This window comes from Puntigrus tetrazona, chromosome 2 (assembly GCF_018831695.1).
Source record: "Puntigrus tetrazona isolate hp1 chromosome 2, ASM1883169v1, whole genome shotgun sequence".
NCBI lineage: Eukaryota > Metazoa > Chordata > Actinopteri > Cypriniformes > Cyprinidae > Puntigrus > Puntigrus tetrazona.
This window is the reverse complement of record NC_056700.1, coordinates 24736958-24764077: the sequence shown is the minus strand read 5'-3', so window position 1 is coordinate 24764077 and position 27120 is coordinate 24736958. Positions and strand designations below refer to the sequence as shown.

Below are 27120 nucleotides of genomic sequence, written 5' to 3'. Positions count from 1 at the left end.
AATTAACGCTGTCATATTTCATATTGCACTATTCTTATGCCGACTTAGAATCAGAATCACTTTATTGCCAGGTATGTTTGCACATACGAGGAATTTGTTTTAGTGACAAAAACTCTACAGTGCAACACGATGACAAGACAGATATAAAGAGAAATATGTACAATATACAAAATATAAAATGTGCAACACCATTAGATATTTAGATATTAACCATTAGATATTTCTTTGTATAAATTAAGAGAGGTAGATAGAGACAGATGAAGAAAAAAAAGATAAAGATAGGAGCAACTGAAGAGTACAGATTCTTCGTTTTATCCTCTAATTATGAGTAGTCCGTTGTCTGCGTAAAGCCTGCGCACCGTTGACGCTCTCGGTGCAGGCGCTGCTGTCATCTGACTGAGGGTTGGGCGACACCAGGAAGACGCAGCTCTTATGTTAGTAAATGAAGAGAATAAACGCTCATTAAAATAAAATATCAATGAACAGCTTATAACAACCCACAGCTCGCAAAACAAACACCAGGTCCGGGTGAGTACCTTTACATGACCTCGAGTTTTTAATGATACATGTATGAAAAGCGCAGACCTCCTAATGCTAATGTTGTTAGCCAGGTAGCATCTGTCAGTGTGGGCCTTTCAGTACAGAAAGTCAGCGATGTATATTACAATAAATAGATTACGGTTTTGTTTAATCTGTTAACTAAACCATAGATATTCTGAGCAGGTGTACGTAACTATATTACTTGTTTGTGTTAGCTTAGTTACTGCATGTTTAACCAGCTGCAAATACAAATGCACAGATAGGCGAATGTATATGAAAATACAAGTATTAAAATACATAAGTGCCCTTAAATTTTGTCACTTTGCTGATTCAGTGCATTAGGAACTAAAAACCATAAAACTTTTTTGTCACTTGAAATAAAATAAACGTTAACTGAAATTAAAGGGCATAAAATATGGACGATTATTTAATTTAAAATTTACAGTTGGCTTGATAAACGCAAATTTAAATAAAATGTGTAATATATAGTTGTATAGACGTATGTGTATATATAAATTATAATAATTAAAAAAAAAATATTCTAACTCTACAGTACCTTTACTTCTAGTAATATTTACTCCTGTTTCAGTCATTCTGAGTACATTTAACCCTTGTTGTTTGAGTTGGGTCATTCAGTATCCTTTTTCTTTTGTGGTGTAGTTTTAGTCATTTTCAGCCTTTTTAGTCCTTGCTATTTTTTCCATTTCAGTACCTTGAACCCTGCTGTTTGGGATCGGTTACTATGGAGGAGACGAACAGAGAGGCTGTTGCCACGGCAGTACAGAGGGTTGCTGGGATGCTGCAGCGCTCTGACCAGCTGGACAAAGTGGAGCAGTACCGACGGAGAGAGGCACGCAAGAAAGCATCCGTCGAAGCCAGATTAAAGGTGACGCTGCTTGCATTTAACCATGTGTTGATCTGAAAAATGCCTTTACGAGTTCATTTAAACCAAGCCTTTTATCACACTTCAGGCTGCTATTCAGTCTCAGTTGGATGGGGTACGAACAGGCCTCATGCAGCTCCATAACGCCCTGTGTGATGTGAAAGACATCCAGAACTCTCTGGCGGATGTCAGTAAAGACTGGAGGCAGAGCATCAATACCATAGAGAATCTGAAGGACGTGAAAGACGCTGTGGTTCAGCACAGTCAGCTCGCTTCAGCTGTCGAGAACCTCAAAAACATTTTCTCAGGTGAGGCCAGATGCTGCTTGAGCACAATTTATTTACTGGGTCATTTATCATAGAAAAATGTGTTTCAGTTGATTGCAGGTGTGCACGTTGTTTTTTAGTTCTTATAAGTATTTATTTACTGATAAAAACAGTGATGATAAAATCGTCATAACTTATTAAGATGATTTTTCCTATTTCCTATTTTATTTTTTTTTCTGTTGACAGCAGTGTTTTCCTCCAATAGTTTTATTATTATTATTTATTTATGCATGTATGAATGGATGGATGGATTTAGTATTAATATATATATATATATATATATATATATATATATAATTCATTAGGTATTTTTTTATATCATTACAGTGTTATTACTGTTATTATTTTATTTTATTAAACTATTAAACGTTTCAGTTAATGGTACATTCACAGACTTTATTTTACCAACCATGACCTATTTTTAGGTCATTTACAAGTTGTTTTTCCCAACAATATTTTAGTCATTTATACTACCTATGTATTTATTAATTTAGTTTAAAAACTTCCATGTATTTGTTTATTTTGCTCTTTTTAAACGCATTTATATATTATTTAATGCATTATTTTTTATTTTATTTTTTTCTTCGAAAAGTTATGACCCATTTTTTTCAGTTGATAGCATTTTTACATGTTGTGGAAAATAATGTTTTTTGCAATTCCTTTTTTTTTTTTTTTTTTTTTTTTTTTTTATAATTGGTTCTAGGTGCTATATTGGTATGATTTGTTGACACTGCACCCATGTTTTGCTCTCTTCTCTACAGTACCAGAGATCGTACGAGAGACCCACGATCTGATCGAGCAGGGCGAGCTGCTTCAAGCTCACCGCAAGCTAATGGACCTGGAGTGCTCCCGCGACGACCTCATGTACGAGCAGTACCGCATGGACAGCAAGAACACCCATGACATGAACCTCATCCGTGGCTACTTCGGCCAGGTGCAGGGCCTGTCAGAGGAACTCTCCAAACAACTCTGGATGGTCCTTCAGCGTGCCATGGTCACCGTCCGCCGTGACCCGACCATGCTGGTGTCTGTGGTCCGAATCATCGAGCGCGAAGAGAAGATCGACCGCAGGATGCTGGACCGTAAGAAGCAGACGGGGTTCATCCCGCCCGGGAGGCCCAAATGCTGGAAAAATCGAATGAACGGAGTCCTAGAGGGCACCGTGAGCGCTCGCATCGAGAGCACGCAGTCAGAAACACGAGAGTCCGACAAGATGTGGCTGGTGAGGTTGCTGGAGATCACCAGGAAGTACGTTCTGGACGACCTGATCGTGGTGAAGAACCTGATGGTGCAGTGCTTCCCGCCGCACTACAACACTTTCCAGGTGTTCTTAGACCTCTATCATAAATCAGTGTCGGCACGCGTGCAGGAGCTCGCAGCGGAAGATCTGGAGGCCAATGAGATTGTGTCTCTTCTAACATGGGTGCTCAACACGTATAAAAGGTAAGATACAAGTGGACTGCGTTCATCTTAAATGAAACAGGGATTTTCTTTATGAGTACTTGAGTGCTCTTTGATGACAGTAATCAATCTTGAAAACTGACAAATTGTTTTCATAAAAAAAATTTTTATTAATTTTTTTAATAAAAAAATGACCCTTTTGAATGTGTATATATATATATATATATATATATATATATATATATATATATATATATATATATATTATTATTTTTTTTTTTTTTTTTTTTTCAGGTAATTGCACACTTACAGGTTGTTTTCACCAACAATACTTGAGTCATTTTTACTACTCGTGCACTTATTTATTTATTTAATTAGTTATTAATCATTTTTCAGTTAATTGCATATTGTCATTTGCTGTTTGTCCCAAATTATTTATTCATTCATAATAAAATATATAAAATATAGCATTTATGCTGTTGATAATACATTTACAGGTTATGTTATATCTGCGATTATGGTTGTTTCAAATTGATTATATTTAAATCTCATCGAGGTAACATTATAAAGCTGGTTAGTTAAAAATGACAAGAAAGTCCGTTAGAAACCTAATTCATCATTTTCTAGCAAAAAAAGAAGAAGGGTTTATATATTTCCAGCTTTTATTTTAAATGAAAAACCTAGTAAATTTTAATCTAAAGAAAACATTTGCTCGATTGGAAAGCTATTATTTGTGATGCAGTTACTACTTTAACTCAGCAATGCATTCCTCAGTGGCAGACCAGTCTGTCAAAGCGCAGCAGTGAGCAATTAGCTCAATATTTAAAGCAGAGCCGAGAGCAGCAGCACAGCTTTGTGTGTTTAATCTGACTGATGGACTCACAGCAGACCATCACATCGCGTGCTTTCACAGGACTGAGCAGGAAGATTAATGCACTTATGTGTAGTAGAGCTAAACAGAGCAGGAGCAGCCTGCAGATCCTCAGCTCTGCTTTTTCTAGCCGTTTTTACTTCTTTTTTTTTTCATTTATTTGCATCAATTTTATTTTGCCATTATTTATGTGCAATTATAATTATTATTAGTGCTGTCAAACGATTAATACAGTTTACATTTACATAAAATACTTATGTAAATGTAAACTGACATTTCATCTAATATTTTATTTCAGCTTTATTTTAATTAATAAAAATAATTTGTATTAATTTTACTACTAATAATAATATTTGTTTAATTTGAATTATTTTAATATAATTTTTAATAATACTATTAACTATTCTTATTATATTTATAATCGTTAAAACTATTTGAAAGACAAACATTTTCATCCATGTGAATCTTGTTCAGGTCATGTTTCAGAAAACGGAAAGACAAAATAAGAAAATAACTTTAAAAAACGCAAGTTTAGTACTTTAAATATAAAGCACTGTAACATTATTCTGCAAGTTAAGTATTTTTACCTAGTTTCATCTACAAATCTGTTTTATTTTTTCATTTTAAAATACATTTTAAAATACTGTGTGAAAATTTGAGCAATTTTGTGAACATTTATGTTTCCATGTGTAAGCACTGTATGTTACCTATGCTCTTGATATCAGCGTCAGCCATTATAAAGCCCATGCAGATGGAAATAGACATATTTAATTCTGTCACACTGTAATGAATCATTTGTAAAAACTCAAACATTGAGTCAAGGCACTTTTCTGACATTGACGAGAAGCAGGTACGTGGGAAAATTCATGTGTATTAGTGTAAGTGATGTCTGGTTCTGTCTCTGGCAGTGTGGACATGATGGGTCATCCTGATCTGCAGCCCGAGTGTGACGTGAAGCAGCTGGAGCCGCTGCTGCCCCAAAACGTGGTGGATGATTTGCTGGGCAAATACCTCAAAACCTTTACTGTGAGTGCTGTACAGCAGATTAAAAATAAACCCTTTTATATCTTGCATGGTATGCAGCTTTTCGAAATGCTGTGTTTTTCCAATTCTGTGCAGTCAAACATCACGGGCTGGCTGCGCAAAGCTCTGGAAACCGATAAGAAAGACTGGCAGAAGGAGACGGAGCCTGAGGCCGACCAGGACGGATACTACCAAACCACCTTACCTGCTATTGTCTTCCAGGTGCAACACCTTCTAGCTGGCCTCTGGCTTTAATACACCCGCTCGTGCGAGCTTTGATGTGAGATCTTCCTTTACTTCTTCCTCAGATGTTTGAGCAGAATCTCCAGGTGGCTGCCCAGATCAACGAGACCTTTAAAGAGCAGGTGCTGAGAGTCTGTCTGAAGCAGATGAACTCATTCTTAGTAAGGTACTGTAATCTCAAACCGGCCATTTTCCCCACTTATAAAAGTTGTTATTGGTAAAGAAGCACATTTTCACCATTCGTACACGTGTGTGAAGGTACCGAGAAGAGGCGATCAGCTATAAAGAGGAACATCTGAAAGATCGTCAGCTCCCGCAGTGCTACGTTCAGTACATGATCGCCATCATCAACAACTGTCAAACGTTCAAGTGAGCGTCTTTAAAATAATACTTGAATGTTATTTAAGTAACGCATTGCATTGTTGGTAATTCAGGGTTTCTTGGAATCCTTAAAAAGAAGAAACATTTAGTTTTTTTGTTGTTGCAAGCTTGCATGTCTTTGTTTTTTTCTTCTGAGGGATGCAAATAAAAAAAGATATTTTGATGTTTGTAACCAAAATGTTTCAGGTCCCAAAAAGTATGATGAAAGTCAATGGTTTTGGTTACGTTTCATCAAAATATCTCTTCAACAGAAAAAAAAAAGTCATGCAGGATTGGAATGATATGAGTACATGATGACAGCGTTTTCATCCTTTTTAATTATCATTTTGGATTTGGAAATTGTAAAAAAAAAAAAAAAAAGAATTACCATACAGCCTAATTTTTTTTTTTTGTTTAAAGACAATTTAAACAGAATTAATTCTATGTGTGCAGTCTTAAATGTGCTTTTTAAAATAAAACTCCAAATATCCTGATAATTGTTATAAAATGCTACCTTTTCTGGAAAGCAATGCATAATTTCTGCAATACCATCAGCCAAGTTTTAATATGCTTGTTTTCAGAGAGTCTATAAATAGCCTGAAAAGGAAGTACTCTCAGTCGACTGAACCCACTCAGAACGACGCCGCTATAGACAAGCTCCTGAACGACGTGGCCAAAGAGGGCTGCCAGTTCCTGCTGGACGAAGTCTTTCTGGATTTGGAGGTGAATACTCTCAGGTTGTGTACAGTCAGCTGTTGAGGTTTACTAACTAGGATAAACAAGTTGGATTTTTAAATTAAATTTACGATTATTTGAATAGCACTTTTTTACGATTCAAAACGTTGCAAAGGAGTTTCTACAACATTTATGTATTGTAGGACCTTAATATAGTTACTTATGGCAAAAATTGGTAATTCTGTATGTTGCATGAGGGTTGACATCATCTCATGTCAGGTGGTCAGTTATCTCAGATCATTAAAGGGTTGGATCCAGACCTAAGCTTTTATAATTCTTAGTTACCACGAGGCAGAAACAGAGAAACAAACATAATCAGCTGCTCCATCCAAGCTAAAGAATAATAATGCGCATTTAATCAGATATAACTGCAGTGTAAGATTACGAGATGCATTATGTGAATAATTGGCTGAAGCTAGATTTTAACAGAGAGAGTATGTCTGAACCCTAGACGTTATCAGAAAGGCTATTCTAGAATTTTGACTTTTTTTTGTCTCCACAGCATCATCTTAATGAGCTGCTGACCCGGAAGTGGTTGACAGGGTCTCATGCCGTAGACACCATCTGTGTGACCGTGGAAGACTACTTTAATGACTTTGCCAAAATTAAAAAGCCTTATAATCAGGTTTGTACGATACATTTTTGTTATTTGTTATAATGCTGAATTTGTCTGTGCGTTCATTCATATTGCATTCATTTTCTTTGAGTCTAACGCAGATGTTACATTATTTAGCACTAACTGATAATATTTTTATTGCCGCGTTTTGATTTGGTGCTTTGTGATCCGTGTGTCAAACAGGAAATGACGAGTGAGGCTCATCGGCGAGTGGTGGTGGAGTATCTGAAGGCCATTATGCAGAAACGCATCTCGTTTAAGAACGCCGATGAGAGGAAGGAGGGAGCCGACCGGATGATGAAAGAAGCAGAGCAGTTCAAATTCCTCTTTAGGAAACTTTCTTCTGTGAGTCTCTGAGAAGGGACTGCGTCTTTAGTCTTTATTGCTTCACGGTAACGTGCAAGATTATTTTTGAAGAGCTCTTCGTAAAGTGTTTATGTATGTGCTCAGGGAGAGGACACGGACCGGCTGTGTGACTCCATCGCTGCCATCGCTGAGGTCTTCAAACTGACCGATCCTGCACTGCTCTACCTGGAGGTGTCCACCCTGGTGTCCAAATATCCTGACATTCGGTCAGACTTGGTTACATTGAATATTCCAGTTTGCTGCTTATCATTAGTTGGTAGTTGTTAAGTTTAGGTAATGGGTAGGATTAGGGATGTAGAATAAGGCATTAACGTGCTTAATTACTACCAATAAATGGCTAATATTCTAGTAATAGAGACAAAAATGATCATGAAATGAATTGCAAATAATACCGAAAAATAAATGACCGACATTTTGGGGAAAAACAATGTCTGTATTCCTTAAAGACAATGAGTTTTTTTCAACTCATCTCATTAACATTTAAATGGAGTATCACATTTGGACACTCAAAACCACCTTTCTCTCTCTTTCTCTGTCATTAGAGAGGAGCACATTGTGGCTCTGTTAGCTGTCCGTGGAGATGCCAGTCGAGAAATGAGACAGATGATCATAGAGACTCTGAACCAGAACAAACCATCCTCTTCTTCCGTGTCTCAGCCCGTCTTCAGAGACATCACCGTGCCATCCATCACCGTGCCATCCATCACCATGACCGCCATGACCTCGATGGCAGTTCCCAAACTGCTGAAATAACCTGACCTTTGAGCCCTAGAGCCTTTACTAAGCCGCTAACAGGCCACAGAGCGGAGTATCATCTCCATTAATGCACTTTGGAATAACATCTCTGTCATCTCAATGGAAACGTCTCAATGGATGAGGATGTGCTTTTGAATGGCAGCAGACCGCAGACGCTTTGATGATTTATGATGACTTGATGTACAGAAATATTTTCGGAATTTTTTTCCCTAGCCTGCCCTTTGTAAAATGGTTGAATTAAAAAAAAAAATAGTTCACCCAAAAGCAGAAGTTGCCATCACTCAAGGCTGTTTCAAACCCTTATGATTTTTATCAGTAATAAAAAATGTTTTGGGAGTTATTTTTCCGTATAATGCAGCCATAATGAATGTATAATGAAGACAACATAAGTGTGGTCCACATAGGTCGTGCACTATATAGCATGTCTTACAAAGCAAATATGGTGGCTTTTTCACGGAAAACAAACTATTTGAGGAGCTACAAAAGCAGAACTGTTCAGTTTGCATTTACACTAGCGTTGTATTTCCAATATGGCAATAAAAATACATCCATTGTTAACATTGTCGTGAGCATAGTTATCAACGTCAAACCTACAACAAGTGATGACTTATTTGTCTGTTAGTCACAATATATGTGCTGTAGAATTGGAATATATTATTATTATTATTATATAGTGCAATTGATAGAATTTTTTTTTTTGGGGTGAACTATCCCGAGGGTTGCATTCGGCACCGTTTTTGTCGTTCATTCTCATGAATAATCTTTTTTTTTTTCGCCGGCGTGACATTTACAAGCGTCCTGCTGGCTGCCGTCATGAACTGTAACAAACCACTGAACTCCATCACGTCTGTTTTCATTTCAATAAAATCTGGGTTAACACTAAGTGATCTAAATGATTTACGATGTTGGATTAAACTACAGGTCACCTCTGTTTATACACACACATGCCCTGGATCTGCCAGCTCAAGAGGCACAGGCAGCTGGCCTGACTACTTAAATTTGTAATCTCTCTTCTCATTGGCTGAGCTCGAAAGGAGGGGAGGAGCTCTGAGGGATTCTCCAGGGTGAAAGAAAGATGTCCAGTTCATTTCATTTTGTTGATGATGCAAAGCGATATTTTGAATTACTATTATACTAGATTATTGCTTGCCGTTTTGTTTTAAGAATGAATGTTAAACATTATACAGTGAATGTTTGAAACGGCTGCTTTGCTGTCACATGACCTCAATATTAGCCCTTTTTTTGTATTTTAAAGGGCCAGTTCACCCAAGAATTGTCTATTCTGCCATTTTTTATTCACCATCAAATTGTTCCAAACGCGTATGAGTTTGAGCACACAGGATTATTCTTTAAACAATGCTGGGAACCAAACAGTTGATAGCCACTGACTAGCATAGCATTTTTTCCTCATAATATATTCAATGTCAATGACAACCCTCAAATCAAAAGCAACACCACAAAATGGGTTTTTATATTTATTGCTAATATCTTGACAGAAATGACCAATTTGCCAAAAAAGCAAATGTGATCAGATTAATTTGACCTCTCAGTACAGATTAATCAACATTTACATATGAAATACAGTAAACGTAAACCTCGTTCATACAGTACAGCTTCATAAATCTATAAAAAAGTGACGAATACAGTCAACAGGTTTCAACCTTGAGTAGTTAACTCCCTTTAGAGACTATTTACAGATTAGTAACAGTTTACTGAACCGAACGAAAGCACATTTAAAAAAACCTGCAACACACTGTTGTGGAAAACAACTCGTCTAGTCCACCGCATGTTACTAACCATAAATGTGCTAAAAACACCTGGACAAGCATGAAAGGCCTTGAGCCCTTCATCAAAATCTCTTGAAAATACCAAAATAAAATTTATTTTATCAATACAAACATGCCAAATCTCCTTATATATATTTATTTAAAAAAAAAAAAAGAAAACAAGAGGGCTGCTTTGGCAAAAATTGCAATAAGATTTCAGTAATACAACTTTAAATTTTAAATATGTACTTTAAAGGAACGCTCCACTTAAAAAAAGAAAAGAAAAAAAGGTTAATTCTCCAACTTTCTTAGAGTTAATAAATTGAACTTTACTGTTTTGTAATCTATTCAGTCGATCTCCGAGTCTGGCGATAGCACTTTTGGCATAGCTTAGCATAGACAATTGAATCTGATTAGCATCGCGTTCAAAAATGTCCGAAGAATTTCGATATTTTTCCTATTTAAAACGTGACTCGTTGCGCTTTCTAGGCCGATTAGAAACTATACTCTCATTCCGGCGTACTCCACGAAATATTTAAAGAAGAGTCGAGTATTAAATAGGAAAGCTATCGAAACTAATCGGATTTAATGATCTATGCTAAGTTATGCTAAGAGTGCTAGCGCTAGACCCGGAGATCGGCTGAATGGATTCAAAAACGGTAAAAACGCAACTTATTAACTCTGGGGGAGTTGGAGAATAAGCCTATTTCCCAAAAAATGAAGTGCTCCTTTAACACAAAGAATTAAGACTTTTGAAATGATTTTCAATACACTTCCAGCTGCTTGCATGGCAATAGGCACAAATGTTCGCCCTCTGGTTCTTTGACAGTTTGCAAAAAAAAACTTAACACGCAAGCAAGATATTATGATGCTCAAAGTTGTCATATGTTAACAAAACTCTCGGTTACAGAGTATCTTGTGTCGAAACTAAACTGCATTTCCTCTAACAGTGCTTTAGGATGAACAAGTAGGAAGGATTTTGTCTGACTCAAAACACTTCAAGCACAGAGTCTCCCGCGAGAGGCCGCTGGAGTCCGTGGGGGCCCCGAGATGCTCTCTAGCGGTCGGAGCGTGTAAATGAGAGGCAGTACTGCAGATCTGAAGATTTCAGTGCATGTCAAACACCTGACTCACATTTTACGGAGAACAACAGTTGTAGTGCATCGCGTTGAGAATGAGAACAGTTCAAACCGGCAGCGTATAACGTCGCTAGAGCATCATTATAAACTGCTATCAGCAAGAGAACAAGCGCATCTTCAATAACAAAACAAACTTCCAAAATATTCCTTTTTTTTTTTTCGGGACTTTTATTGTCGTTTTCTCACGTAACGTATAAAATCCTATAAAGATCCACCCGTGTCGGAAAAACAAAAATGCACTAAAGGACTCAAGTTTAATTTTCTCATCAACTTCGCCAGACGCTGCGAATGAGAACATCAGCTTGTATAAAATCCTTCTGACAACAAACTAGTCTGAACCTAAAACAAAAATCCTCTCGCAATCCGTCCTATTTAACTATAACATTAAGATAATTTAATTTCTAAGAGAACCCATTAAGTTTAAGCAACCTGCCTTGCATTGGCTCTTTTTTTGTGTGTTTTGTTTTTTTGCTCTCCGGACAAGGATGCTTACACAAACAGAACAGAACTGTATCTCAAGGTCTGTGGAATCGCTGGCTCGCTGGGCTTTGGTCCCCTGCTCGCTGTCAATCGGTTTTATCTAGTGCTTCTGAGGAGTTTGGGGCAACGTACTTCAGTCGGAAGCCACCTGAAACAGAGAGAAAGGTGTATATGAATGATAAAAGTATTATGGGGCTAAGGAATACGGCTGGAAAAAATATTTGGCACATGCTACTTATATTCAAAGCTCCGAAACATGTGTGTGTATGCGATTATATCATATTACATTATATTATATTATATACACACACACACACATACACAACTCTGTCGCCCCCTTGAGGTTTGTATCCACTACAGCAACACAAAAATATTTCGGTGCATAAAATAAAGTTCAGTGCATTTTCAAACGTAGGCGTGGGGCTTTTATAAAAACAACAACAACAATAAAAATCTCAACTTTCTACATTCCAATCTACCGCTTTTACGACTGCCGCAAAATTCACTGAGTTTGGTTGGAAGCGTGCGCTCGCGCAAACAAACGGTTTTCCGTGCGCGCGAGACTCCGGTGAAGCAAGGAATAAGAGTGAAAGCGGCTCGAATATCGGTCTGTTTTTACAAATGACTTCACACGATGTGGGATAACGCACAAAAAAGATATATAGGCTAGTGTTATGGTACTTTCGTGTGGTTTTTAGGGGTTCACCCACCGTTATCACCACTTTCCTCTCATCCCTCAATCTTGTTTGACTGACGAAAAAGCAAAGGGGGGTTAAAAAGCGATATAAAGGTGAGTAAATGGTGAAATATTTCGTTTTATGATCTCTTTTTGGAACATACAGAGTAAACAATATAGCCATATTTACAGATAGCTCATTTAGTTAACTTTATTTGTTGAAATGTGAAAAAAAATCCACGTCTTTTCATTACTGCTAGTATACAGAGATGGATAGACGGTAACAGTTATGCAGATTTTTTTTTTTTTTAAAAAAAAGAAATCACTAAATATCAAGGTTTTTCAATTTAATTATAATTAAATCGCGTTATGGACTAGAAACGTATCCTCATTAATTGTTGCTGTAACTAACCAAATTATTATCGTTTAAATTACTCTAAGGTTTAGATAATGCTTTAGTTATATAAGGCTAAGGATTAGTTCTCTCTTTAGATTAGGATTACGTTTTTAAAATGTACAATAAATGTAAAATATGTAAATGTAGCATAAATTAGATAAATTAGTTTTTTAAATAAAAACTTGTCATATTGTGTATGTATGTTTTCCCCTTATTTGTAAGAGTAACTAAATTACGAAATAACTAAATAAAAAAATATTTAACATTTTTAAAATACCCAAACAGCTAATGGATTTCCGCAGCTGAAATCATTCACATCTGTGTTTGCAGTGTTTCTGGCATCTTCATACCTGTCAGGCCGGCGTCGATGGACGGTTGCTTGCAGTCTTGAGCGTAATGTCCGCTCATGCCGCAGTTATAGCAGGACACGTTGTTGGTCTTCTTCATGCTGTTTCCGCTAGACATCATGCCAACCGGCTGAAAGACAGGTGGATAAAAGCGACGGAAGGGGGGCATCTGAGGCAGATTGTATCCCGCCTGCGAAGCCAGCATGTGCTCGGAGTGAGCGTGCAGGAACGCCGCTGGAGGACCGGTGTGAGTGTAGAAGGGCAGCGGCGTGCCGTTATTCTGGTGACCCTGGGCAGGGAAGCTGTTGCATAGAGAGGGAGGGAGGTGGAAGAACGCAGGCGGCGGCCCGAACATCTGACGGGCTGGTTGGGGTTGGGGCGGCAGGAAGTAGCTGGGTGTCTGGTGGGCACTGTTTCCTCCGCAGGTGCCACGGCAGCCACAGGCATTACAGCCCCCTGGCTGCTGCTGCTGCTGCGTACCACTGGCCTGTGGCGTAACTGGCAGGCTGGAGCTGTTGATGTAGGACAAGGAATCGCTCTGAGCGGTGCTGTGTGTGACCGCGGGGGCCGGCAGGGGCCCCGGTCCCGGGGTGTGCGTGGGTACAGTTGTGGGACAAGGTCCTGGTACTTGGTTACTGCAGGAACTGGAAGCGACATTGGCAGTAACAGAGGCCTTGGCATTTGTTTTGACAGGATTGTTGGTTGTGGTGGTGTTGGCGGGCTGCAGAGGACACTGGCTGGGCGAGAGGACGCTGAACGCTCCCAGCGGCGGCTGCTGCTGTGGGTGAGCGCTGGCCGAGGATGCTCCAGGGTCTTGGGTCAGCGGGATGGTGATGGTTATCTTACCCTGCCCCGCGTCTCTCTGGGTGGTGCTGTTGTACTGCAGAGGGAAAGGGAGGCACGCGGTCAGCGCCAGCTCCACCACTGAAGAAGGCTGCGGAACATTCTGCGGCTCTGGAACTAATGGATTCACCATGGCAACTGCTTTCCCGCCAACGCCTTTGGCGAGGTGAGTCTTTTCAGCTGGTTCCTGGGCTGAGTTATCAGACTGACTCTCCGTATCTGAAGAGACACACATTAAATCATCATGTAGATTTCATTTAATAAATCATAACGGTATTAAACTACTGCGAGAATGGAGCATCAAAAGTCAAAGTTCAGTGAACTTGTATGGTGGTAAACGCGAACTGCAAGCAAACACAGATTTTGCATTTTCATTTTCCCCAAAAGCAGAAAATATTAAATAAAATATTGCAAATATAACAAAATGTGTGAGTTTGCTGAAAAGACATAAATGGGGGAAGCCCTCCAATAAATTATTTGAGCAAAAAAAAAATTCTCTTAAAAGACTTGTTTTCTTGTTATATAAGAGCAGTATTCTGTCCAGATGTAAAGAGGAGTTTGTCAATCTGCTAAATGTTTGGAAAAACATGAGGTTGAGTAAATTACAGAAGTTTTTTGAAGTAACCCTTTACATTATGAATAACGCACCTTGGTCCTCCAGGCTCTTCTGGTGAACAGGACTAGACGGCACTGAGTTTGAGCTCTCTGAAGATGTGTCCCCATACCGGTCCCTTCCCGTGTCTACAAACCAAAAGGACAGAAGAAAACACGGCTGTAGTTCTCTGTAGTAGTACATGCATGCAGTATGTATTTGGAGATGGGCAGATCAATCATTTTTTGCTTCGTTGTTCTTAAGCCATGGCACAAAGACCTTTGCAAGCTGCCTGGTTGATCATCAGTGCGGCAGAAGGTTTCTGGATTCCATTAGAAGTCTTGACACCGGTAACTCGTTTGCCTCTATCCCTGAAAACATAAAACAGCAATCATGACCATGAGCCCTACCTTATGCAACAGTGAAAATCATTAAGTTTCAAAATATTGTCTCAATTCAGACACAAAGACCAGGTCAAAATTTCAATCTGCTCCCATATAGAGGGAAACTAAGCACAGTAGCGGGTGTTTGAGTACCTTTTTACAACTGTTCTTCCTTTGTTCTTTTGTCCAGCTGTGAAGAGTCTTCTATCATTTGTGCAGCTCTGCTGGGAGACAGAATATGAATATGAATGTGTCGAACATGCCTCAAAACAGTGAACAACTCTGTCTGTTTTACAATTTGCAAAATAGTTATTTTAACTTCATTAACTGTGAAGTCACATCCTGCCTCCCTTTTTAAAAATAAAGGTGGTAACTAAAGATTTTGAATCCAATTATGTATAAAAACCTCAGAACATTCGACAATTCAAACCAACAGTGACATAAGATGTTAAAAATGTAATGGGCGATTACATTTTTTATGTCTCTCTAGACAATATGCATTAAAAACTATTCAATGCAATATGCATATGCATTTAAACTATTCTTACTGCAAAAGCACTATCAGTCATTTGCCATTCCAAGAATACCAAAGAGTGAGAAACTATTTCACGGCCTCACCTGTTCCAATTCATTTTCTTTCTTCCAAACCCTTTCTCCATTCTGCTCACAGTTTCCTCTCCTCTGACATTCAGAGCGCCGATTACTACAGGGAGAAGAAAACAGATTATGTGACAGGAGAAGGCTGTAAACATGGTTTACTCTGCTGATCCTTACAGGACAGACCTGATTTTAATCATGTACAGCGGACTCAAGTATTTGGACGCTTAAGACACACTTAATACATGAATGGCATTACATATAGATAATAAAATATCAAACCAAGTTACATTTATGTAAAAAACTAATAATAGGTTACTCAAGTACACTAAAAGCACAGCATAAAGCTTTGATCAACTAAATGCATCTTTGCTGAATAAAAATATTAATTTGTTCAGTAAAGGCCTACCTCAGTCCCGCAGCTCTGACGTTGTAAGCCTCCACATCTGAAAAAGAGAAAAGTCACTGATGAGACTGTAGCATCAGAGCAGCATTAGCACTTGTGTGTGTGTTGGCGAGTGTTTCTAGGGCAGATCTGACAGGTCTGTATCTCTCTCACCCTCCTCCAGGCTGGAAGTCTCTGAGCAGTCCTCAGAGAAACCGCGCTCAGGCTGATGGATTCTGGCTACGGGCGCACTGGTACCTGCAGAGACGAGCAGATGGGCAAGTGTTACACAGTGAAATCATGCTTCGTCTATTAATATACTGATATTTGGCGAGTTCAACGTTAGTCATCAACTGATAGCATTTTTTGACTCACAGTGGCTGCACGGCAGTACAGACGCGTCAGACATGAAGAACCTGGAAACGTCACATCTCTGAAGGACATCCTGTGATAAAGACAGGAACTTCTCCCTGCAAAGTAAAAAAGTTAAAGGTATTGAAACAGTCACTGATGTTTTATTTTCACAATCTGCGACCACATCTAAGTTGCGCTACAGGAAGCAGAATCCCCTCTGGTCCTGACATCAGTGTTACTGACCTAAATACTGCCATGTGTTGTGGGACTTGAAAAGGACACTTTGTTTTATGTGACAACAAAAAAAAACCAAATTGAACACTGAATCCCTTTGACAATTTAGTGAAGGACTTGATCCAAATCTTTCAATCTCTAAAGATTTAAAATACATCTGCCTAATGCCTATATAATTTGAACATCTGTAGTCAGGAAACAGTTCTAAATAGGTTTAAGTTAATATTTGTAATCCTTTCTATGTCCACTGCACGCTCTCAGTTTGAAACTAATACAACTAATGCACTAGTATTTCAAAATATGGTTGTTATGTATGGCTTTCGGTTTCTTTTGGTTTAGCACTGAGACTTTAAGCTTTCAGCACAACTACATTTATCCCATGACAGAGTTGCAAGAAAAGACTGCAATGGGATTATAATGACAGCAAATAGTGCATAAACTTGAACAAAAACCCATGCGTGCCAAAAAAAGGATCTTTAAGCTGAAGAAAATGTAAGGATGCGATTTTTTTTTTTTTTTTTTTGAAGTAACACTATTATGCAAGATTACTATTATAAGTAATGTTTCACAACACTAGTTAAAAGTGAGATGACATTTACCTGAGGTTTCTCTCCAGTTCTCTGGATTCACATTGATCTCCACGACTGAGTAACCTGACGATGCCCTTCTCAAAGCCATCAGGGCTCTGATCCTTAGGAAGCTAGAAAGAAAGAAGCATTGTTTTACATCACTTTATATATAAATATAATTTATGTAGCTTAGCTTAGCTGTATTAAATTTATATGTACAAGTGATTTAACCAGGTTTGACTACTTTAAGATTTGTACTTTTTTTCTAATATGCAATTACTAACGTTAAAGCATATAATGGTATTTCAGGGAAATGCATTTCTAATTTTATAGCAATTTATATAGCAAACTGTTAAAAAAGCCCCCTTTTCTATTCTATCATGACAATGTCCCCGTCTATAAGGCAAGGTTCACGAATAGATTACTGATTTAGTGGGTGTGGAAGAACCTGACTGGTCTGCAAAGCCAAGTCCTAACACCTTTGGTCTGACTTTAAATGCGGATCTTGGGCCAAAAACTCTAATGATTTGTACAATTTGAGTACAGTCATTTCAGACACTTTCAAAGCTGTTGCAAATAGATATACAATTTTTAAGTACATCAGTTATATTTTCATCTTTGTTGCAACAGTTTTGGAAGTGCCTCCTTCTGTTGGGTGTCCGAATACTTTGAGCCAAAAACTTATACATACACTATATGGACAAAGTATGCACAAAATACGCAGATGGGTCCATCTAGCTATATCAGACAAAATGTGCAGTGCACAACCAAAAAAAAAAAAGATTCTCAAAATGCAACCACTATTTTAACCACCTATTTCCAGTGTAATAAATTTGTGTAATGGAAAATCTCTTTGATATATAATTTGACTGGAATGTAATTTCAAACAAGATTTTTAACAAAAACAAACCCTAACTATTTCTAAAATGATAACAGGAAGGCACTCGCTAAAATAAACAGGCAAAGATCATGTTACAACAACTTGCCATACTGAAACATTTTTTTGCATACTACATACTGTTTTATACACTGATAAAGATGTTTTAGACACTGCTGAACATATAGTATGCTGTAAATGTGTTATAAATATGTAGAAATGAAAAGACATTGATCAAACAAAACTAAAAAAAAGATACAGTATGCTGTAAACCTGTTATATGTAGAAACTGAAAAACATTAAATCGAATTAAAGCTAAAATAAGAAATTGCTAATTATAGTAATGGTTGCCAAATAGCACAAATAATAACATAACATAGAAAATTAAATAAAAATTTTATGCCAATTTTTTTTAAAATAACATTCAAATTGAAATGAAATAAATATAAAAAAAATAATAATAAATATAAAATATAAATATATATATATATATATATATATATATATATATATATATATATATATATATATATATATATATATATATAAATAATATTTATTAAGATTTATAAAAATATATATATATATATATATATATATATATATATATATATATATATATATATATATATATATATATATATATATATATATATACACTTTTTTTTAAATCTTAATAAATATTGTAATATAAATGTTATTAAAATAACACTGAAGTTCATACAGCGCAGTATGCAGAATGCCAGTATTCCATTACGAACACAGCCAGAGAGAGGAAAATAGAAATAGAAACAGATGGATAATATCCCTTGCTGGTCTGGCCAGGTGGCATCTTGCCCAACTGGTGGGCACAATAGCATGTGCTACAGTCCCTCGTGACTAAACAAACACAAATACCACACCAAAGACCTGTGTCTCTCTGCTCACCTTTAATAGAAAATCCTCCAACTCACGATGACTTTTGGTGACGGCAGTAGAGGAAGAGTCTGACCATTTCACCTGCAAAAGAGGAGAAATTCTATGAGACCAGTATTGCTCTCATCTGCCTAAGCAAAACCAATCTTTTACTTGGATTCTCCAGAGCTCATCATATTTCACTCAGACATGATTAATTGTGATTGTCCTTTTGCCACAGATGCCTTAACATGGATTTTTTTCACATATCCTTGGTCAAATATTCCAATAGTTTGGGTTCCAGAAATGACATTACAGCAATAGAAGAACATTTGAGCTCTTAGACTATTAGCTCGTTTTTAAAGATTACAACGTGTTAGGTAAATAAAATATTCCAATGGAATCTCCCATTGAAATCTACGCATACCTAAAATATTTAAAGCAGCCCAAATAAATACAATGACATCAGAATGGGGCGTACGCCCAGAATCATTTTTTCGCCAAACTGGGTCATTGCAGTATTTTTTTTTATTTTTTTTTTTTAAAACTTGAGCATTTCAGCCACTAGAGTTCACTTGGTTTAAATTAATTCACCACAACTTTAGCTCATGCAAATATTATGTAGAGAAAACAAAAGTCTCAGCGCTAAACTGAAAAGAATGCATGCATAACTATCATATTTTTAACCAGTACAGACTGAAGTCTGTTGTTTTACTTAAATTCAGTAAGTGACAGACTGATATAATATTGCAAAATACATTTATATAAAGAATTAAATAAAAAGTTTACAAAAGATTTTTTTGCATTTATATAAAAATGTGTTCCAAAGAAATATGTCTTTAGTTTCTGCTAAGACATTAAAAGCCGCACAACTGTTTTCAACATTAATAATAATATGAAATGTTTGTCATCATATCATCAAAATCATCATATTAGAATGATTACTGAAGGATCATGTGACCGGAGTAACGAAAAAGTCTGCTTTGCATCACAGGAAATTTTTTTTTAAACTGTAATAGGTCTAATACGTAATATTAATTATTTATCTTTCTTTTAAATACAAATGCTGCCAATTATCAAATGCAAGCAGATTATGCGCAGAGTTTGAACACTTTTGCTTTCGACTTCACAAACTTGGCTTTTACGACAAATGAAGTATGCTGTACATCCGTTTTGGTGCATTTATCTGTATTTCAAACAAAAAAAACATTGCGATAAAGTTTTGAGCAATATTCTTATTTGTGGAGTTCACAACTGTTTTCACTTTAGTGTGTTTCTGGTAGAATTACACAATACACATCCAAATAAATGTTCTGGCAGATAACCTCCCTCCAAGAGTCAATAAGAAGATGACTGTAGTTGTTGCAATTCATCCATCTCAGACAACAAAAAAAGTGTTGAAGTGTTTATCTGTAACTCCAAACTGCCTCTTTCAACACCCGGGTAGCCCAACGCACTGAGTAAATATTTTAGCCTTAACAAGGGCTGGCATGCTATTTCGTCTGCTTCTCCAGTGAATACTGATGTCTTAATCGTAGGGTTTGGCGAGACACAGGTGGTCAGGGTTCAGTTGTAAGCCTGGGAAAGGGTGGAGAATCCGTCTTTATGGTGACGCATGGGGATTTCTGATTGGGATGCAACTCACATAAGGATGGAATACAAGACTTCAAGACGGACAGAGAAAAAGGTAGTGGCTCAAATTTGGCTGAGAACACGAAATGCTTTCCTTTTCTTTCCATTCTTTCAAACTTGTTTTGATGAGGATGCATCGGACTCGGCAGAGCGGTGCACAAAACTCAGCGTCTAATGATTTCACGTTCGCACTGAGAACATTTCACGTTCAATAATGTGGAACAGCATTCGTTTATGCTGTTTATGATAACAACCGAACGTGACAGTGATTGTGGTCTTAAACACTTAAATCTCTGTCAGAAGTGCTTTCTATCTTAATACATCCTGAGGAGAGCAGAGCGAAAGACTCATCATGTCCTCATGGGTGTCCTCAATACGTCTCCTTCCCAGCCTCCAAACAGCCTTTAGGTTATGAAAACTGAATAACAGCACAACAGACAGGCTGTTATGGAAATTTTGTGTATTTGCTATAAATATCAAAAACTTTTGACACTTAACTTGTAGCCTGTATAAAAATAATTGTATGGTTTTAAACCAACAGTCAACTACAGCTTTATTTACTTGTCAAAGCCAATTTTCACTTGCACCCGGTCCTTAACTTTAAGGCTGACAGTTCAGCATGACCTTTTACAAGATCTAATTTATAGTGAAACTGTCAAAGCCAGGAACTAGTCTTAACTATACAAGCATCCTAAAAATATTAGGAAAAAAAAAGTCATGATTCAACAGCTAAAAATGCCAGTTTCAATGAGAACAGCTGTATTAGGGAAACTAGCAATAAATATTATATATATATATATATATATATATATATATATATATATATATATATATATATATATAGAGATAGATGTCTTATGAGTTTACTATGCACACAGTTTAAAACAAAAAATAAATAAATAAATGAATAACGCTCTCAACATGACTAGCACTTGAACCAAAAGTTCTAGACAAGTGTTTTCTGTTTAAGTTGCTGGATTCCATTTCTACCATTACTCATCCAGATTTTTAGAGCATCTGCTCTTCCAGAATCCTAAAAGTGTCGGAAGGGGGATATTCCCAGACACATCATCACTTACAGCAGTCATAATGTGAGAAATCACGTTTTCCTTTATCTTTTTATAATAAAAGGAGCTCCATGTACAATCAGATTTTTTTTCCTTTTTTGATATTCAGGGTCAAATAATGCACCCTTTAATCACCACACAAAAATAATAATCAAAGTATAATTACTTGCTGAATCTCTGAAATTAATTTCCTTTTACAAACCCTCTTATTTATTCATCTTTTTGTCTTATCAAATACATTTTCTGTTGAGAAAATACACCATTTAATAAAACTGCAAATGCCAAAATGACTCATTTGTCACTCATTGAAAACGTCAGCCAATCGCAGTACAGCCCAAACAATACAAGCTACTTGCACAACATTGTGAGATAATCATCTCGTTTTCCTCAATTTCATATTTTGCTTGGTACACTATGTTGCGGTCTGCAGGATATTTATCGTGCCACGACCCAGCTTTTGTGACAAAACTGTATTGCAGGATTCCAGGGTAATTTTCAACCCTGAAAATTACACGATACATTAGGCAAAGGAAAAGAAAAGCACTTCTCTCAGTCAGGCCTCTCTCTCTCTCTCTCTCTCTCTCTCTTTCTCCCCGACTGTTTTGGCACTGGTCCATACTCTCACTGTGAGCTGAGCCAAAGCCTCTTTGGTGAGGCTGTCAACTCTGTATCAACAACCGGATGTTTACAGCTCAGGCTTTGCATGTTTCCTCGCTTGTCCTGGAGAGACAGAAATCTCATGTACACAGCCGAGAGCGTAGCTCAGCCTTCAGGACACGTCTGGAACCACAGAGGCTGAGTGCGCGTTCATTTTAAGGCCTTTTTAACACCATGAATAATGCAAAGCGTGCATGCAAATCTGAAACAACAGCTGCTACTAAGACATTAACTGTAAACTGATTCACACTATGCCTACACTACATTAACTTACTTTTTTAACCAGCAACATCGGCACAGATACAAGCATTATAAAGTAAAACCTTACGGCGTACTTTTAAATGAAATACAATATTCAATGAAGGAAAAAAGTAGCCTCTTCCATAGCGATCTAAGCCCACTTCACATAGCTATATCATTATCATACAGCTATATATTAACATTCTTATATATATTATTCGTATAGATAACAAAACTACATTTTTAAAAATACTATTATGTTAAGCAATATGGGATTTTTTTTGTAAATATTGCTGTATTTATTTACTAATTAACTTTCAATTCAAAAATGCAGTCATTTGAATTCTGTAGAAAATCGGTAACTTCACTTTCTGAGACTTTCTCTTATCGGCTTGACATACTACTGGGTACATATCACTGTAAATCATTTCCCACAATCCTGGAGCTCTCTAAGCTTCTTTTAGATGAAATGTCAGCATTGAAACTCAGCGTCTCTGATGGGTTTTTGAACTTACCTCAAAACTGTACTGCCTGCCGTCTCCTCCCATAGAAACCTCCTTCAGAATGATCTTCTCAATGTGCACAACTGCAACATCAAAAGACATCATCATTACAGTGCTGCAGCTCTCACTTTTTTTTCTGCGTTTTGAAAGGGATTTCAGCTTTGAGAGGCGAGATACCTTCCCTCTGCGACGTGCCGCTGAGGTGTGGATTGGCGTTGCTGCAAAGTGTCCAGTCTACGTCATTCTCCCGGTGTGGACAGAGGAACCCCGGCCTGGAAAACTGGCTCTGAAAGAAAAAGAAGTCATTAAGAAGGTGACTAAACATCAATTTTTACCATCAGACTCTCTAATGAGCAAAATAGACACATCTGATGTTATATAATTACTGTGGGTTCTCGTGCAGCTCTCGTGTTGAGCAACAAAACAACATCTAGTTACAGCGCATTCAGTGTTTAATACAGATAAATCAACCAACAAAAATATCTTGTCTAAAGCAACAAGACTCAGGTTAAAGGTGCATTCGCTTCTACTCAAGTTGCTTTATCGTTTCACAACAGATCAGCCAACACCGATCAAATGAACAATGAACAAAACAACTGGTCGAGAAACTAATGGATGGATTTCCAAATGCGAGGCATAAATCAGACACTTCCAATCAAATCCATTCACGTTCAGTCGTTCAAAATGTGTCAATTAATTCGATTGAACCGGTTTTCCCCCGTTGTTTTAAAGCAAGTTAGCGTAATGCCTCGGCTTACACGACCACGACTCATCACCGTCATTTTAAACCATTAACATCACTCTCAACTTGACATCAGCAACAAACAACAGACATTCATAAACAGACAGTGTTGGAGACCTGATTCGGACTAATGAGTGTGGACGTCCCATGCTACGAAAAGTCCCACACATGGCCTCATTTACAAAATGCAAAGCTCACAATAAAGTCATTCACATGGAGATCAAAAGAGATCAGGGAGGATAGCATTGGACACGGATGAATGTAGTAAACCGAACGGGCCATCATGTGGTTGTTTTAGATTAAAGCGTTTGGATATTTGACGTCTATAATTTACATTAGATAGCCAGGCATGCACTTACATGGATTTGTTCTTTTGATCTGTACTTCTGAATTAATTTAAGAGTGATTAATGTATTTGTCCACAGTATTTGCCAGGATTTTCCCTGTCAGGATCTGCCTTAAAGGTGACACTTTAAACGACTTAACATATTGACAGCTGTCAATTTGACATGAGCACACGCATCCGGCTGATGTCCGATGCACCTCTGGATGTTAAAGAGATACAAATTTTTAAAATGAAACATATTTGACTTCATTGGTAGTAAATCCTTGAGGGAATTTCCAACGTAGCTTATCAAAACTTGATTTTTAAGAATTTAGGAAATAGTGTGACATTTTTTCAGTGCATTCATTTTTTTTTCTAAACATTAACATCCAATGAATAAATAGGAGTCAGACTTTCTTCTATGGATTTCAGCTCATCTCATTTGTTACTTATTCCATTTAGGATCCTTTAGGATAGATTCAAAAGTATTATCCCCAAACAGGGATCCAGCAGACAATAATTTTTGACTATTCATCTTCAATTTAGCGATGCATAGAATGGCTGGCAACTGAAATGGTTCGGCCAAAAATAGCTAAAAAAGCTCTGTCTGTGCTTGGCCAAATAACCGAAAAGAGTGGCCAAACAATAATGTGCTGTGATCAAATAAATGCGCAGCAAACATGTCTGCAAAGTAAAAACATTTGTCAAAGAAAAACGCTAGTCATTACAAGCACCGTCAGCGAGAGACATTTAGTGCTGTCTTCAATCGGAAGACTTCAGTGGTGACCGTTGCTGGCTGATGACTGAATTAGCGAACTAGCCTCAGATGATTAGTAAATGAACTGCAGACCGTTATGATTTCTAATACACGCACAAGCTGCATGTCGTCTATTCAAACAGCGCTGCACAAGCTTGCTGTGTATCTGCTTGTCACCCGGGATTCAAAATCCAAATCTGCGCTAAAGCGGTGTTACAGGTAGGCTGCTCAGTAACAATTTGATGCATTTTTTTTTTTTTTAATAAAATAAGTAAAGTAAGATAATGATAATAATAACAATTACAACAGCTCTATTATTACCATTTATTATGAGACTCACACATAGTTTTCAATATTTTCAAAGAATTATTTTATGCTCAGCAAGGCTGCTTTTATTTGTACAGTAAAAAAATAAATAAAAAATACATGCCTGATTCTAGAAAAAAATTGCCAAATATTGTTTCCCTAAATCATTTAAGTTAAATTGTGCTTTCATGGGTTGATAAGTTACATGTGTATTTAATTTTTTTAAATATTATATGTATATAAAAGTTCATATTTTTAAGTTGTTTAATAATTTAGATTTTTTTCTTTGAAAAGCTAGACAAAAAAAAAAAAAAAAACTATAAAAAGCACATTTTGGCTATTTAATTTATTTAGTGGTTAAGTGGTGGTACCATGGAACATCGATTGCATCACGTTACGGCATGGTATTTTTATCATCTGATACCATCATTGTGCCGTGGTACTGCTGTCACAGGACTTTTCTGTAAAAAAAAAAAAAAAAAGTGGTATTCCCAGGAATACCATTGTATTGCCTTGTTAAAGTGGCAATATAATGGGTGAAAGAAAAAAAGAAAAAGAAAAACACAACTTGCTGTTACTTTTCAGGTTTGTTGTGAATCACACACATTCATGGCCGAAACAAAAATTCGAAAGCATTCATGCTAATTTTTGAAAGCATACGTTATTAATAAGTCACTAGATTAGAACTTTAGAACAAAACATTAACGTATCGTTAAGTAATGTTTACCAAAGGCTTTATTTTACTCAATTATTTTAATTTTCTTTTAAAAAACGCCATAGGACAGTCTTGAAATAACCATTGGCGAATTATTCTTTCAGGTTCTGAGGTCAGAGTACCCCTACTCTATATTAATATGATTATTAAAACCATTGTATTTATATGCAACTCCATGCATTTTAAAGACTGCAATGTATTAGAATAATACACGTACAAAAGACCACAGTAATGACATGGTCATTTGGTGACTTTAGCCAATACTTAAAAAGGTACCGCATGAATATCGCCATTGTACCACGACTTTTCTTAAAGTGCCATATTCTCAAGACTACTATGGTATTGCCATATTCATATAACAATATGAATGTGATTTTCAGAAAACCACTCTACATATTTCAAAGAATAAGGTGGTATTAGCACAGTGCACATCTAGAATACCAAGATAATGTCATGGTTATTTTGTATAAGCGACTTGAAACAATAGCCTACATGAAAATGTACTTTGGAACTACCACGGTTTTGGAAAATGTACCACAGTAAGAAAGATAATATTCCCTGGAGCACCACGTAAATACCAGGTTTACATTGTACTGTAATGTAACATGGTACTGTGACAGGACTTTACTACACGAGTGGTGCTCCCAGGAATACCATGGTATTTAGGGTACGTTTCCGACTATTTTAGCCACTTTTGTTAATCTGATGTCAGTGATTTTGAGATAAACGTAACACACCCATCTTTGGAGCCTGTCCAACTGCGCTCGCAGCTCTTCCCGCTGATAGAAACTGAACGCCGGGTGTAACGATCCCATCGTGAAGAGCAGTCGCAGTTGATCCACAGTCTCCGGCTCCGGTAGAGCGCCGCACATCCCGGCGTCCATTCGACTCAACGTCCTGAAGAGAATCCCGGCGCATTCCCTGCTCTTGGATCCGAGCAGAGACAAATAAACGAGCAGTTTGGACAGCACGACGGGGTCGCTTACGTCCACCAGCCCCTCCAGATCAGCGGGGCAGTTGGCCCGGATCTCATAATCCCGCAGGACGGTGAAATCTCTCCGGGCCAGATCCTCCAGACAGGCGCCGAGGAAGCGTAGCTCCAGCGGCTGACACATATGCAGCAGCCCGCAAAGCAGCTCCACGCGTCCGGACGGGTTCAGCTGTAAGCCGAACCACTCGAACACCGCCTCCTTGTCGAGCTGAGCCGCTCCGGTGCCGCTCTCCCGATCGGATCCGTTAACGGAATTCAAGTCGCATCGGTGATTTTCGCCTCCCGCCGCTCGCAGCTTCATCTTCATCATTATCAGCTCTCAAACGCGAACATCAGAGATGGAAGTCCATGGATGGTACTTTCCGGCCAATATTTCGGCATCAAAATGCGATGAAATTCCCGATTCGGGGCGGAATTTCGTATAAATTTGCTGTCTGTAGTCTGACGGTGTGGCTGTGGTCAGTTTGCCAGATTACTCGCCTGCCGTGCCTCCAGAATATCCTGTCAATCATCCGTGGCTCCGCCCACTCGT

The 27120-nt window shown here is 37.5% G+C and overlaps 2 protein-coding genes across 5 annotated transcripts; one reads left to right on the top strand and one right to left on the bottom strand.

Annotated features, from left to right (window-relative positions):
- Positions 1-386: 386 nt before the first annotated feature.
- On the top strand, positions 387-9016 carry exoc3 (exocyst complex component 3). Of its 2 annotated transcripts, none has more exons than XM_043264660.1 (13): positions 387-522; positions 1250-1426; positions 1512-1731; positions 2511-3192; positions 4930-5047; positions 5141-5266; positions 5353-5453; positions 5546-5656; positions 6229-6370; positions 6885-7007; positions 7182-7343; positions 7449-7570; positions 7907-9016. In XM_043264660.1, the coding sequence occupies exons 2-13, from the start codon at positions 1283-1285 to the stop codon at positions 8115-8117; spliced, it is 2262 nt and encodes a 753-aa protein (XP_043120595.1). In that variant the 5' UTR covers positions 387-522; positions 1250-1282; the 3' UTR covers positions 8118-9016. The 2 variants fall into 2 exon arrangements, with proteins under 2 accessions (XP_043120595.1, XP_043120585.1); XM_043264650.1 differs by having other exon boundaries at positions 387-528.
- Positions 9017-9582: 566 nt separating this feature from the next.
- Positions 9583-27061, bottom strand: zcchc2 (zinc finger, CCHC domain containing 2). 3 transcript variants are annotated; one of them, XM_043264542.1, is made up of 15 exons: positions 26335-27061; positions 22930-23038; positions 22765-22835; positions 18687-18758; positions 16913-17013; positions 16101-16195; positions 15900-15983; positions 15750-15786; positions 15362-15446; positions 14897-14967; positions 14640-14731; positions 14417-14509; positions 12929-13987; positions 12216-12255; positions 9583-11653 (listed from the first exon to the last, which is right to left on the bottom strand). In XM_043264542.1, the coding sequence occupies exons 1-14, from the start codon at positions 26896-26898 to the stop codon at positions 12242-12244; spliced, it is 2547 nt and encodes an 848-aa protein (XP_043120477.1). In that variant the 5' UTR covers positions 26899-27061; the 3' UTR covers positions 9583-11653; positions 12216-12241. The 3 variants fall into 3 exon arrangements, with proteins under 3 accessions (XP_043120477.1, XP_043120457.1, XP_043120467.1); XM_043264522.1 differs by lacking the exon at positions 12216-12255; XM_043264532.1 differs by lacking the exon at positions 12216-12255 and having other exon boundaries at positions 14897-14964.
- Positions 27062-27120: the final 59 nt, after the last annotated feature.